This window comes from Mya arenaria, chromosome 12 (assembly GCF_026914265.1).
Source record: "Mya arenaria isolate MELC-2E11 chromosome 12, ASM2691426v1".
Classification (NCBI taxonomy): domain Eukaryota; kingdom Metazoa; phylum Mollusca; class Bivalvia; order Myida; family Myidae; genus Mya; species Mya arenaria.
Window position 1 is genome coordinate 16,506,382 of NC_069133.1, and position 15,409 is coordinate 16,521,790.

At 34.8% G+C, this 15,409-nt stretch overlaps 1 protein-coding gene across 5 annotated transcripts in view; it reads right to left on the minus strand.

The window, feature by feature from the left end:
* Positions 1 to 1,432: 1,432 nt before the first annotated feature.
* Positions 1,433 to 15,409, minus strand: part of LOC128211133 (huntingtin-like) — a 65,410-nt gene continuing 51,433 nt past the window's right edge. For 2 of the 5 annotated variants that reach the window (XM_052915557.1, XM_052915558.1), the window contains exons 49-59: positions 14,853 to 15,008; positions 12,481 to 12,498; positions 10,937 to 11,124; positions 9,346 to 9,460; positions 8,406 to 8,551; positions 7,821 to 7,841; positions 6,025 to 6,092; positions 5,361 to 5,493; positions 4,556 to 4,718; positions 4,143 to 4,303; positions 1,433 to 2,949 (exon numbers count right to left, since the gene is read on the minus strand). In XM_052915557.1, the coding sequence (XP_052771517.1) occupies positions 2,751 to 2,949; positions 4,143 to 4,303; positions 4,556 to 4,718; positions 5,361 to 5,493; positions 6,025 to 6,092; positions 7,821 to 7,841; positions 8,406 to 8,551; positions 9,346 to 9,460; positions 10,937 to 11,124; positions 12,481 to 12,498; positions 14,853 to 15,008 (1,368 nt within the window). In that variant the 3' untranslated portion in view covers positions 1,433 to 2,750. The remainder of the gene's footprint in view (positions 2,950 to 4,142; positions 4,304 to 4,555; positions 4,719 to 5,360; positions 5,494 to 6,024; positions 6,093 to 7,820; positions 7,842 to 8,405; positions 8,552 to 9,345; positions 9,461 to 10,936; positions 11,125 to 12,480; positions 12,499 to 14,852; positions 15,009 to 15,409) is intronic. The other 3 variants (XM_052915559.1, XM_052915561.1, XM_052915562.1) reach the window with 3 other exon arrangements.

Below are 15,409 nucleotides of genomic sequence, written 5' to 3' on the forward strand. Positions count from 1 at the left end.
CCATCAACCTTATAGTAAGACATTGGCATTTGACCTACTGACCCTAAAATCAATTGGGGTCATCATGCTGGCTACGACCAATGTGCATACCAAGTTTGACGTCTACAACAATTGTTTACAGGGGCGGACCCAGGATTTGACTTAAGGTAACTTAGGGGCCTTACCTTTCAAATTATGCCCCTTCATAAGAACCAAAATTAATTTAGGGTTATGTGTTGGCAGGGGATTTGAGGGCACTCAACAAAGAAATTTTTAACAATTTCTATTCGGAAATGGTGCATTTTGGGTGTAATTAATTACTTTTTTCTCCTATATTGAAATAAAAAGTAAACTTGGGACGATTTAATGGGGGCCTGGGATGGGTGCCTATCAAAAAACATGGACCAATAAATGCAATTATCAAAAAAAAAATGCATTTACAGTACATCAAAGTGATGGATTCATATATTACCAACAAAATGTTACTGATTCATATATATGTACCTCTGAATGCTCACACACTCCATCAGAAAACTTAGAGAACGGATTTCTTCATCTAGTACAGAAAGTATCAGTTTTGCTGGAAAGCATCAAATGTAAACCAATAATGGAGCAGACTCAAATTTCTCAATCAATCTTAGTTTAAACTGTATTTCAAAACAACTTTGAAGAAAGTTATATTTATTATATGCTAAGTCACTCTTGTTGGCATGATGTTGCCCTAGATGCTGTCTGATGTTGTGGGGAGAACCCTAAAAAAAAATGCTCGTCGGTCTTTGTGACCAGCAACCAAACTCACTTGGCCCAGGTTGGGAATCAAACCCTTGACCAGTCCACTGTTGTAATGCGACAACCTAAAGTCCCTCATACAAGAATCAAGCTAAGCTCTATTTCATTTGATATAAATCGTGTATTTTACTTTATTTAACGAGTGTTCAACTATTACAGCATAGTACATACAGATAATCATGAAAAACTTGGTAAAATCAAACTTAAGCTTAAGCAAGTTATTTTGGCTAAATGAAATATCATACTAAAACTTGTTAAACTTTAGATATTTAGTTAAATTGGGGCAAGATGGCCATATCATCAAGAATGCTAGGAGCGATTTGTATTGGAGAGCGATGGTTTTAATACTAGTACTAAGAGTGATTGTACCAGATTCTTAGGAGTGATGTTTTTCTTAGGAGTGATTTTGTTCTTAGGAGTGATTTTGTAATTAGGAGAGGTTTTCAATAGTAATACTAGGAGTGATTTAATGAATAATCCTAGGTGTAATTTTATACTGAGGATAGATATTCAATAGGAGTTCTAAGAGTGATTTCATCAATGATTAGGAGAGGTTTCTTTCAATAGTACTAGGAGTGATTTTATTCCTATTAGAGATTTCGAACAGTGCAATACTACTGCTGAAAATCTTTCCTTAATACAAAACTGTTCTAAGGGTTCTCGATGTAACATCCCGCATTTCAAAATCTTGGAATTTCAATATCACATTCATTCAAGAAAATGTAGAGAAACTCTTGCTTGAGCAGATTCATGAAAAGGAAAGCAACATTTCATAAAACAAAATCAAATCAAAGCAATATCAAGTAAAGCTAAACTGCAAGTAAGCTAATGAAGTAGAAAGAAGTGCTAAATTCAATGTGCAAATCACTTCTCAAAATATTTAATACCGGTAATTTAAATGCAGTTACTTGAACAGGCTATCTGAATAGCAGTGTTAAATAATGCTCATAAGAACTGTGCAGTTACAAACAAAACTCTATGAAGAGTTGAAACTGACTGCCTGAAGGCCGCCATTGATGCGATACATATTGATGTGATACTGTCTCTTAAGTGCAATTCAGAATATTATTTGCCAAAAAAAATATAGAGACTCCTGTTTGCTGGAGTTAAATACTTATTTGTTCTAGGTACTGTCTATTTAACGAAAGTCATATTTAAGTCAAAGATAATTTCAACCTTGTTAAAGAAGATTTAATATAACTTCAACCTTATTAACAACTTATAGCTAAAAACAAAACAAAACAAAACCTAACACAGTCAACAGAAATAATCTCCATGTTTTAAATTAAAATATATAATTTCTTTTAAAAGTTGGATTACACATAGCAATGTATACGTGTATAGCATTATTTTCCAACTGAGCAACATACCACACAACAACCTTTATACCAGATTGAGTATACATGTTCATGTATTTTGATAAAAGCCGCGGTTAGATTTACAACCACTATTATTATCATACATGCAAAAGTTCAGCGATATATTTGTATTAGTTTATATAAAATGTTATATGTGTTTTAACATACAAGTTAACATGTATATAATCACATAAAAAATGTATAAATACTCTTAACAATACTTTTAATAGACACAACTGGCTGATTATTCAGAATTTTGTTTAAGTTAACAAAGTTGACATCATCGTTGTTAACTTTCAAATCTTTTCTGTTTTGGAAGTTAAATGGATACATTTGTGATCTGTAGTATTTCTAACAAGATTTTAGACAACTGTTTCAACTGTACTTGTTTTAATTAAAATATATCAGCACATCATCAAATAGTTCACGTTTAAAAGTTACCAACAATCTCGATAATCCCATTGTTAACTTTCACAAAGTTCTCAATCAAAAGTCAAGCAATTGAAGAGTGCACATGATTATAACAATAATACAACGATATATCAAACAAATGCACTCAAACTAAATACTTCAGATTTAGCAATACAAAGTTCTGAAGACTTAGCATTTAAATAAACACTATCCTTAAGATTTAGTAATAAAATCCAGTAGTTCTGTGTAAGGTGACTCCGGCTGGTTGGTCCCTGCATTCTGGAATGTCTGATGGAATGTTCGTCTAGACGTTTCGTCTGAAAGCTGCCTGTAGAAGTCCATGGCGGATAGACAGAACAGGCGCCGATCGACGCTCTCTATTTTGCCCATTCTCATTAAAACGTAGGATAACCTGGGAATCTGTTAAGGAAGATATGTTTTGAAGAAAATCTGTTTATTCTTATTTATTATATACCCATCATAAATCCACACACAATACACACGGCAAAATATGGTAGTCCATATTACACTCCAGTGCAATATAACTGTATTCCACTCTTGTGACGTCATGTCATAACAAGTATCGTTGCGTGATGTTAAAATGACATCATAAATCAAAATAGTGTGTCATTGAAATGACATCTATTTTGAAAACACAAAGTGATCTAACCAGTAATGTATATAATAAAAGGATTATTAGTACTGCGTTTTGATCCGGAATGTCATATTCGACTCTCGTGGATTTTTACAGATTTTGATTTCACTCGGCTTGCGCCTCGTGAAATCGGAGTATGCAAAAATCCACTTGAATCGAATACAACCTGCTGGATCGAAACGCAGTACTAATAACCCTATTTTATCATAGCGCTCAATTGTAAGGACGACTATATGTTGATACGGATCATGCTAAAGTCTGTTTCTAAGTTAAAAACTGTTATTGATGCCATTTTTGGGGCTAAGAGAGCATGCCCATGATGGGGGCTGATAACCACAATCTATTTGGTAAGAAGCAGGGATCCATTTCATTAAGGGATAATAGGCGAAAATGGATAAAACCTAAAAAAACCTGTAGAAGAACTCATTTTTTTAAGTGTTTTCAACCTGAATTACAACCGAAAGTCAGCAAAAATCTGTATAAAGAAAAATAATGAAAATATGTCAATATAATCATTTCATTTTATGACCAAGATCTTTAATAAAACAGGTGTCAACAGACACCTTCATCTAAGGAACGCTCACATTTGCCCAGGAAAAAATGAATTCATTTTCATTTGATGTTTAAAATGCCTTTTCTAAAAGCACAATGTTTTACCAACACAATGAATGTAACTTTTGCCTGAAATGTGACATCTGTATTAAACAACTACAATCAATGACTGCCCGTAATATGACACATGTAACAAACTCTTGGGTAAAAATCATATTCATTACATGTAAATGCTTTCAAAATTTCAAATTGATGGCTTTATTGTTCAGACTGGAAATCTGCATATCACAATCTTTTACAATAGTCAACTAATTGATGACTGAGTTTTAAACAGTTTATTCTGTCCTCCAAGTAAGACAATTTTCTTATATATTTAACATGCAACCTATTAAGGATACAGGTTTCTAAGCCAGGTGTTTGTTGACGCACTGATGAAGAAGCATGTTAGCGACCACATCGCCATAGCAACAGGTGTTCTCTGAGTGAAGTTTGACAGGGACAGCATGACCCAGTCCCTCAACAGCCCGTGTTGACGCTGCTCGTGTAAGTTGCTGAATACCTGGAGGGTAAGATTGCAACATGTGTTAAGTCAATTTGTCTATTTAAAATTTCCTTCCATATCAAATCATGAGATTTTTACCAAACAAATATAAACATCTCTTCACCTCAAAGCAATGGAAAAGTAATCATCCCTGTTTGAAACATTAAGTATACAGCTAATACATGGAAAGGTCCACTCCTTTATCAACTCTACCTGAAATATAAAATATACAACTAAACCAAAGAAATGGCCACCCTATATTTACCCTACCTGAAATACAACACCCGCTATAAGGTGTGGGTAAGGCTGTTGGCTCGAGAGAAACTCCCCGATCACTTTGTTCATGATATCTTGGGCAGGAAAAAAGTCCACCAGGAATGCCGGCAACACTGTCGATATCACCCCTGCTTCGTATGGGTAACCCTTCTTGATTCTGCAATATGGAAACGGTCGTGACATCCTGGGCAAGACAGTACGCACCAGAAATGCCAGCAACATCAGAGATATCACCACGACCTCACACAGGTAAAAGTAACTTACAGTCAAATCCCATCGGCACTAACTATCAGGGACCAGCGAAAATACTTAGAGTCTTGGTAAATTCGAGCAAAGCCGGAATGCTTACATTTAGTATAAAGAAATCGGTCCTTACATCCAGTTCGAGCAAACGAAGAATTAGAGCCAAGGGAGTTCAAGCGAACAGAGTTCGATTGTATTAGATATCATAACAATGTTAATGGTAATATTGAAATGTCCTTGTCAAATGAAACGCTAAATTAAATTCAGTTAAACTTTTAAATATTCTTTATATGAGTGTAATGTTAACACATATTCAAAGCATTGTTGACATATTGCTTAACTCTTCAAGATTTTCTAAAAATCGAGAACTTCCCGGGGCTGTATTCAATAACCATCTAACTTATGTTTAATAATACCTTAAAATCTGAGTGTTTTGATTGGACAGTAAAAATAACTGGCAAATAGACTGAAAAGAATCACCGAGGCATATCTAAGGATAAGGATAAGAATTATATTGAATATTGCCCCTGACCTTTTAGCAAGAGTATACATTTACCTGTCAAAGAGTACGGTGACCCTCTCCATGGCAAGTATCAGGGACTCTGGGTCTTGTAGAAGGTCATTGGGCTCTTCCATCGTGAACGTCTCCTGGTCCCTTGGGCGGGGGCTATACCCATCATACTGCTTACCTGTGGACCAATTAAAACAGTTTTTACAATAAACATAATGAATATATTACTAGAGGTTACTGTGAATTGGATTTTTCTAAAATGGCTACTAAGGGCACTCTGACCTTCTAATCACATATATAGATAATTAAAACACAATGCTTATTAAAGATGCACTCTTACTCCCAAATAAGCAGTACCACAATTAATACAATTGTTTAAATTTACCGAAAAAGATCAATAAATATTGAAAACAATGGTTTTTATGAAGAATACCATGCTTAGTTTGAAAGAAAGGTGCAGAAAACATGGTATCTCTACCTTATGAGATGATCATTGATTAGTGTAAATCTTTTAGCACCCACCATTTAATATTTGGGTATTTTCAGCTATCAAATACACAGTTACAATCTTGTTATCAGTAATTGATATTTTCCATTAATGCATTATTTAGTAAGAAGGTTTATCACTCAATTTTTGTTTGTTATATTGATTATAAATATGAAAATCACTTTAAGAACTGAAAGTTTTAGTTACTCAATTACAACTCACCTGAGTACATACAGGTGAAGAGCAGACCCAGAGCGGCTAGGGATCTCTGGGGGCTGGGCAGGCACAACCTGTAACCATGGTTATCAAACAGTTACCATAGTGACTCATACATGTACAAGCACTGGTTCATTGTATGCACAAGCTGCTTATTTGGAATAAATTGTTCTACTTGGTTTGTTTATGCAAGGTACACTTCGAGTATAAGTTGAAATTAAATCTACACACATACAGTCTAACCCAGTTGGCTCGAACTCGCTTGGCTCGAACTGGATGTAATGGACGGATTTCTTTATACTGAAGGTAAGCATTCTGGCTTGGCTGGAATTTTCTGAATCTCAAGGTATTTTCAGTGGTCCCTCAGAGTTTGAACCAACAGGGTTCGACTGTATATCAAATGCAAATTTACCCAAACTCATATACAGCACGATTCAAGACAGAATTCTGCAATATGTAAATACTGCAAATACTTGACACCTTCAAGAGCAAATTCATTTTATGCTAGACATAAAGTATTAAGGTAAACCGTAACTTAATATACGCATACAGAAGTTTACTATTTTTTTAAGATTATTAACACTTTAGAAACATGTAACGTTGACTACTGCCTTGCAAAACATACAGTAAGCCGAAACAAGGGTAACATGCAGCTCTTGCATCCATTCTCAAGCATGACAGAAAATCTGCGGAGAATAGAGGGTTTCATGTCTCAAAGATTTACAGATAGCAAGACAATACCTAAGTGACATTGCCGGGATATTTACATTTGCCTAGTATGTTGTATGTAGAGAAAATATTTGACGTTCATATTGTATGACCCCATGGGTATATAAAGTCATTGTTTATTTCAATATTGCGCTCGGATTAAATAAGTCTGATGTTATTGAATGCTTCTGCTTTCAAACAGCATGAACAGATGAAAAAAAGCTATTAATCCTTAAAGGGACTAGACACCAGATGATACCATCACACGAAAAAAAGAAAATTGTCAAAACTTACATAAAATGGATATTGTTTTGTACAACACATTGAATCTTACTTACTGATGTATCACATTGCTTACTACACATGTATCTTTCACAGTTTTTGCACATTTTTCCAATTCAAAATTGACTGGGGTTGTCTACCACATAAATAGCAGTAGATTTCAAAATAGGGTCGGTATACGAAACTGTACTTGTCACATGACTTTCACATGCTTAATATACGCACTTTATACTCGGTAACCATTAAGTGTGTTGTTTTTTTTGAACGGGTAAACTCAGCTCAGACAGACACAAAATATTCTTTTAATCATGTAAAATGATGTATTATCAGCCTCATATTAGATGTCATAGACAATTCTAAGCTTGTTTTGAGGAAATCATGTATTTGCCAATTTTTGGACCATCTGGTGTCTAATCCCTTTATTTAAAACCTACATTTATTTGGCTTTTAAGTACAACAATTTTAACAATGTCACTCAGATCAGCTGTAGCAGTTTTCAATATTCATCTTATCTAAGAAACCATGTAGAAATTTGTCATTCACTCGATAATGAGAGAACCCTTTCATTTTATCCACATGAATTGAAATAAACTAAATTGTTTCATGCATAAAATGCGCCTGAAGATGATTATTGTAAACCAGTCGAAATTCCGTCTTACCAGTCATCCCTAATTGTTGACAAAAATATGTAATTTGTTTACAAACAAAATGAACATGTAATATCCAAGGAATAAACCAAATAAAAACCAACTCCAACACCATTCCCTTTTCTCAAATAAAAGGTTGGAAGAATCGGAAACCAGCATGTTTACCTTTCTTTATTGATTTTCAAGCTGTGAATTTTATCGTAACACAAAAAAACAATATCAATCAATCAATCAATCAATCAATCAAGTATAAGTAAAATACACTGTTTGTTAAGGCTGCACTCTCACAGAATGACAGTTTTGACTATTCTTTTATTTTTTGTCTCAGAATCAGCTGATTTTGGCATGAATGCCTTAAATTCAATCATATACGATAACTCACAATAGAACATATCTCAATTATTTACAAAACTCCCCGAAAAGTTAATAACGCTTTAAGCCATAAAACATATATTTTTAAAAGTATTAATTAAAAATTGCCATATGATCATTTTTGAGCAGTCTTATATCACTGGTTTCCAGACATGTACACCAAAATTGGTTAATTCCAAGAAAAGTTGTCAAACAGACAATCTGTGAAAGTGCAGTTTTAATTAGCAGATACATATATATTTCTTACAAAGCATAATCAAGAATTTAAATAGACTAGCATAAATAACGCAGAGCATGATACAACATTTTAAAAGTCTGTTACACTTCAAAAGAACAACAATTTTTAAGTGTGTATTGCCATGACAACATAAAGCTCACCTATCGACGCTCAGTTTCACGATGAGGTCAGCGTCCTGCGATGTGAGAACGTCAGTTAGCAATAACCTCTCAAGACCTTTCAGAATCGCCAGGTACACTGTGGTAGTAATGCTCTCTTCATTGCTCGAGGCCATGGTAATGGCAAGCTGTGTATATATAAGACAGTACGTTGAATGTGAAGTAGGGTATATGTTAAACATGGTGATGGCAAACTGGACATGTAAAACATGAGTATGATTAATGTTGAGTAAGGTATATGTAAAACATGGTGATGGCAAACTGGATATGTAAAACATGAGCATGATTAATGTTGAGTAAGGTATATGTAAAACATGGTGATGGCAAACTGGATATGTAAAACATGAGTATGATTAATGTTGAGTAAGGTATATGTAAAACATTGTGATGGCAAACTGGATATGTAAAACATGAGTATGTTTAATGTAGAGTAGGGTATATGTAAAACATGGTAATGGCAAACTTGATATGTAAAACATAAGTATGTTTAATGTAGAGCAGGGTATATGTAAAACATATTTCATGTATATTAACTAAAATCCTGCAAACTGGATGCGTTGTCTGTCGGGAGCACCCTGATTTTTTTTTCTAGTAAAGGTCACCATGACAGAAAATGCTCATCTAATGTTTCTTGTTATCATATACCTGACTTTAGATTCTTGTATCTTGTATATTGTCCCTTCACCAATTAACCACAAAATCCGGAGGTGATGTCTACTGACCATGACCAGTGTGCATAACAAGTTTGAAGGCCATACACCAAGTTGTTCAAAAAAATTGAAACAAAAGTGTGATGCCACCGACAACGAAATGCCTAAATTGCACATTTTGGTGACATAACAGAGAAACTGCCTATGGCGCAGTTTTTTTCAAGCAAGATTATAAAGTGTTAACTGTAAATGTAGATCTATACAAGCCACACCTGCAGTATGTGGGCTGGGAAATCTGTGTCCCGTGTCTCACTGCTGTAGTTCTCCAGAAGATAGAAGGCGGTGGCCCACAGGGTCAGCATGAATCGCTCATTGTACACAGCCAATCTATAGAAAAGAATGTCAACACTGTCCATTATGTTGGCTTTTCATGCAATCAAATATCCTGGCGCACACAAGCAGAAAAATGAACTAATGAACCGTAATCACATACCGTAAATGACTGGGTATAAGACGATAGGGGGTATTAGATGCACGGAAAAAAATCTGTGAAAAGTCCAAGAAAAAAACTTTTAATCTATGTTTTTGGTTAAAAGACGCATAGAAAAGATGTCAAATCGTCTGGCATTTTCTGCCACCATGTTTGTTGACAGTGACAAAAATCATTTTTTTCGTGAAAATGGGGACAATTATCTTTAAAACCATACAATGATAAACTGTCGAGAATGAAAAGTTAAGTTATGCAAAAACCTTATATTGTACGAGTTTGTTCTCAAAATGCCAACACCTACAGAAAAGAATAAAGAATGTGACAAAGTGCGAAAAAACAAGACCATTATTGCAACAGTTTGTAGTATTGGTATGTTAAACAGGTTAAAGGCAGTCGAGTTTTTCACACCTTCTCGTACAACTGACAAAAAATATTTTGACAGTGCCCAACTTTGCTTTTTTATATGCAAGTTTAATTATTGTTCAATTCAATTTATTATTCAAAATAATATTGAATAACTTTAATCAAAAAATATTTTTGTTTAAATTATAAACGTCTTACGATATACCGTATCCCGATCTTCAATTGCCGTTTTAACTCGTATATACTCGATTAATATGACACGAGAAACATCCCTTTCTTCATAAATCTAAACAAACTCTCCGCTTGAAATCGACCTCAGAAAAAAAGTTAAAAAAATTGTTACTGGGTATTATATGCAGGCATTTTTTTGCATCGAAATCTGAGGGAAAAAAGGGCGTCTAATACCCAGTCATTTACGGTATTCATCATATAAAGAAGTTTGGTAAAATAAAATTTATGTCCCTATAATTTCTGTTTTTTTTTGGTAATTTAGTTATTTATATTTGATATATACATGTAACTTGGAAGTTTTGCTATTTGAATTGTCGTCAACACTGTCTCAAACAGAGAAGTGAACTTGTGCAATCACACAAGCAACATATAATTATTTGGGTATAAATAAAATAGAGAATAAAAAATTTGCTGTTCATTCTGTTGTTGTTGTCTTTTTTTGTCAAAAGCTATCAAACTTGAATCTTTAAAGCGTGAAATTTTTGCTAATTGAATTGTGAAACTGAAGGAGCTTCAAATTACTTGAAAATAAGATGCTGCTGAGTAAAACCCTGAAAAAGGTATGATATCTTTATATTAAGTACATGTAGGCTCGGTTGTTCAAAACTCATGGTAAGGTTTAACACTTACCATCATTGTCAAATGTAACGTTGTCAACGTTAAAATTAATGTTCAAAGCTAACGCATCAGCGTAAAAGTCAGTAATTCAACAAGAGCTTTGAACAACGGGCCATAGTGCAAGCAAATTGTAAAATTAGTAGTAAATAACCTGCACATACTGTATTTGTGACTGTATTGTTTTGAGCAGGTAGTCAGTCATAAGGGGAACCAGCTGTCTGGAGACTTCCTGTATGTTTGCTTCCAGCAGATACAACACGCCGTGCAGCGCCGATAACCGGCTTGGGATGTGCGTACTCCGCAGATTTGCGTCTATTATCTTCACAAGTCGCTCAGCTGATGTATTGTCCTGTAGGCAAAAACAGAAGACAATATTATGTAATCCATGATATGTATACAAATATACAAAAATTTACATATCTTTAAGGCTAATCACCTTTATGTGCAACTTAAATATTTCTAATACTGTTCAATGGTCATTTTGAAAGGTACAATAGAACTATGTTTATTAAATGTTTAGTTCTTTGAAAAATATTTAAATTTCAAAAGTGAACTTTCTTTTCTTTTCAGTTTTGAAATGTTTTTATGACTTAAAGATGCACTCTTCTCCCAAATAAGATGTACCACAACTGAACGAATGTTTTAATTTACCGAAAAGGATGAATAAATATCAACAACAAAGCTTCTTATGAAGGATATCGTGTTAAATTTGAAAAAAAAGGTTCAGAAAACACAGTATTTCAACCTTATTAGACAAAAGTTGATCACTGTAAATCTTTTAGGACCCACCAGTCATTTAATATTTGTGCATTTTCAGCTATTTAATACACGATTACAATCTTGTTATCAGTAATAAATATTTTCCATAAATGCATTATTTAGTAAGTACATGTAGTTAATAAAGGTTTATCACTCAAAATTTATGTTTGTTATACATGTGTTTTCATTGATTTTAAATACAAGTATCACTTTAAAGCATTGCAAAATCATTAATTATATATAACAGAAGAAATGATATGTACCAATATGCATTAGAAGTAAACCAAATAAGTTGAATCCTATATGAGGTTTAAGAATAGGCAAGCTGGAGTTGAATAACTACCGGTGCATGCAAAAATCAAGGATGTGATCGACATTGGAGCTCAAGGTCTGAAATCATTTTCGAAAGTGGAGTTGGTGCCACTCTAGGCAAAGGCCCCTACTGTTGATTATGTTCATAAACTCATGTTAGCTATCAATAATTCTTAACTTTGCTAACCAAGGGAAACAACTCTAATATGGTTAAAAATATGTATTTTGTTACTGTTAAGAAGCTCTTTTGAAGGCTCTCCTGACTTCGAATTGATGAAAACTGAAGTGTCAATAATTTGAACAAATTTGACTTCGAATTCGAAGAAAACTGGACTGTCAATAATTCAATCAAATAAATGAAGTAACAATCAAATTATTATTATCATTATTTCATTTTTTTGTTGGTTTCTGGAGCTACTGGATCCACAAGAATCCACGGATTTATCACATCCCTGATAATCAATCTTAAGTCTGGATGCTGTGTGATTGGTATATACATGGGCTTCTAAAAATGATAGAATAGAAAAATAATGATATGATTTTCTTTCTTTTCAAAAATACAGGCATTCCCATGCATGGAATGATATACAAGCTGTGCCCTGGACAGAAGGGTCATTTTTCAAACAATACTCACAGGAGCCTGATTCAGCAGCTAATGCATACAGAAGAATAAAGGAGTGACATACATTTTGGATCTTTCAAAGGGTAATAATAGTTCTAAAGAAAATAACAACTATTACAGTATAAGTTCATTATGTTGGGCAGATGTAATAAGTACATAATGTTGGCCAGATGCAATAAGCCAATTATGTTGGCCAGATGCAAAAAGCTCATTATGTTGGACAGATGCAATAAGTTCATTATGTTGGCCAGATGCAATAAGTTCATTATGTTGGCCAGATGCAATAAGTCCATTATGTTGGCCAGATGCAATAAGTCCATTATGTTGGCCAGATGCAATAAGTTCATTATGTTGGCCAGATGCAATAAGTTCATTATGTTGGCCAGATGCAATAAGTCCATTATGTTGGCCAGATGCAATAAGTCCATTATGTTGGCCACATGCAATAAGTTCATTATGTTGGCTAGATTCAATAAGTCCATGATGTTGGCCAGATGCAATAAGTCCTTTATATTGATCAAATGCAATCACTTCATAATATTGGGCGGATGCAATAACTCCATTATAATGGGCAGAAATACTAAGAACAATATGTTGGCCAGATGCAATAAGTTCATCATGTTGGCCAGATACAATAAGTCCATTATGTTGGCAAGATATTATGAAAATCATTATGTTGTCAAGATGCAATAGGTACATTATGTTGGCCAGATTCAAGAAGTCCATTATGTTGGCCAGATTCAAGAAGTACATAATGTCTGGCAGATGCAATAAGTTCATTATTTTGGCCAGATTCAACAAGTCCATTATATTGGCCAGATTCAATTAGTCCATTATGTTGGCCATTGATGCAATAAATTCATTATGTTGGCCAGATTGATGCAATCAAATATAAAGGTGCACATGATTTAAAAGAAGAATATTTCTCATCATTAATGGCATATCATTTTTTATTAAAAGAATAGATCAAGTTCCGAAATTAAGTAGTTATGTTATGTCTTCAAACTTACCCACTGAAACTAAAAATTTGTTTTCATTTTTCAATTCAATCATAAATGATACTTCCAATAACATAAACATTTTAACATTTACCAAATTACCACTTAGAACTACACCATATTTGTGTCTAATTAACAGTCAGAACAGTTACTTATTCTTTTTAACTTTTTACTTTATATTAGAATATAACTTTTTATTTACTTAATAAAGGACATAAACATCAATTATAATCTGGTTAATCAACATAGTAATCACTTTGACAGAAGCCTTTGCCAAAAAGTATTTTCTCCCACTCCATAAAATCCCAAATCCTATGTCTAGCTCCCCCTCCAAAGGTCTAACCAGCTAGCTCTTTCTCCATAGAACTAACCCCAAATTAGGTATCTAGCTACCTTTCCAAACACACAAAATCGTATATCTAGCTTACCCACAATTGGCCAAAATCATATATCAAACTTGCTCTCCATTTGATTATACCCAATTTGTGTATCTACCTCGCCCCCCTCCCCCACCCTCCATAGGACTAGCCACCTATTGTGTATCTAGCCCCCCCTACTGTAGGACAAACCCCAAACCATGTGTCTGACCCCCTCTCAATAGGACTAACCCCAAATCATGTATCCAGCTCCCCCTCAATAGACTAACCCCAAATTGTGTATCTAGCTCCCATTCCATAGGACTACCCCAAGTTGGTATCCAGCTTTCCCTCCATAAGACTTACCCTTAATCATGTAACTAGCCCCCTCCCCCTCTGTACGACTAACCCCAAATTGGTATCCAGTTTTCCCTTCATAGGAATAACCCCAAACCATGTATCTAGCTCCCCCTCCATAGGACTTACCCCAAACCATGTATCTAGCTCCCCCTCCATAGGACTTACCCCAAACCATGTATCTAGCTCCCCCTCCATAGGACTTACCCCAAACCATGTATCTAGCTCCCCCTCCATAGGACTTACCCCAAATCATGTATCTAGCTCCCCCTCCATAGGACTTACCCCAAACCATGTATGTAGCTCCCCCTCCATAGGACTTACCCCAAACCATGTATCTAGCTCCCCCTCTATAGGACAAACCCGAAAACCATGTATCTAGCCTCCCCTCCATAGGACTTACCCCAAACCATGTATCTAGCCACCCCTCCATAGGACTAACCCCATATAATGTATCTAGCTACCCCTCCATAGGACTTACCCTAAATGATGAAATCATGTATGTAGCTCCCCCTCCATAGGACTATCCCCAAATCATGGATCTAGCCCCCCCCCCCCCCCCCTCAATAGGCTAACCCAAAATTCTATATCTAGCCCCCTCCCCTCTATATGACTAAACCAAAATTGTGAGCAGCCAATCATGGGGCTATATTAATAATTTACAACTACTTACCACTCCAACAACAGCAGCTGCCTTACACACGCCAACAGTGAGATACTGTAGTGAGATCTCATCTTCGTTGGGTTGGGACTTGTAAACCTCAAACAGGGTATCTAGGAGCCAATCAAACTGCTCGCGCTCCGCAAATAGGTCAGACAGGCACACAACCTGCAAGTGTTAAACATGATTATTTAATATGTGGCAATGTGAAGGAGAAACTAACATGAAAATTGTGCGGAAATCTATGACTCATTATCACTCAAATTTGAGATTTGATGTCCGAAAAATAAATTAAATATAAATTCTAATGACACCCATTTCTTATATCTAATGATTAACTTTCATTTTCTCATGCAGTATCTCTCATCCCATTTTAAGTGTGAATCGTTACAAGAGCATGGGGGGGATAAATCAACAAATCTATTAGCCTAATTGACCTTGCTTCACCCATTACAGTCATTGGTAACATGTAAAATTATCACTTTTGAATTATGGCCAAAAGGTCAGGTTTACGCATGATTCTGCCTCTGATGCAGATAACGGACAACACCAAGGCTCTGACAATAAGT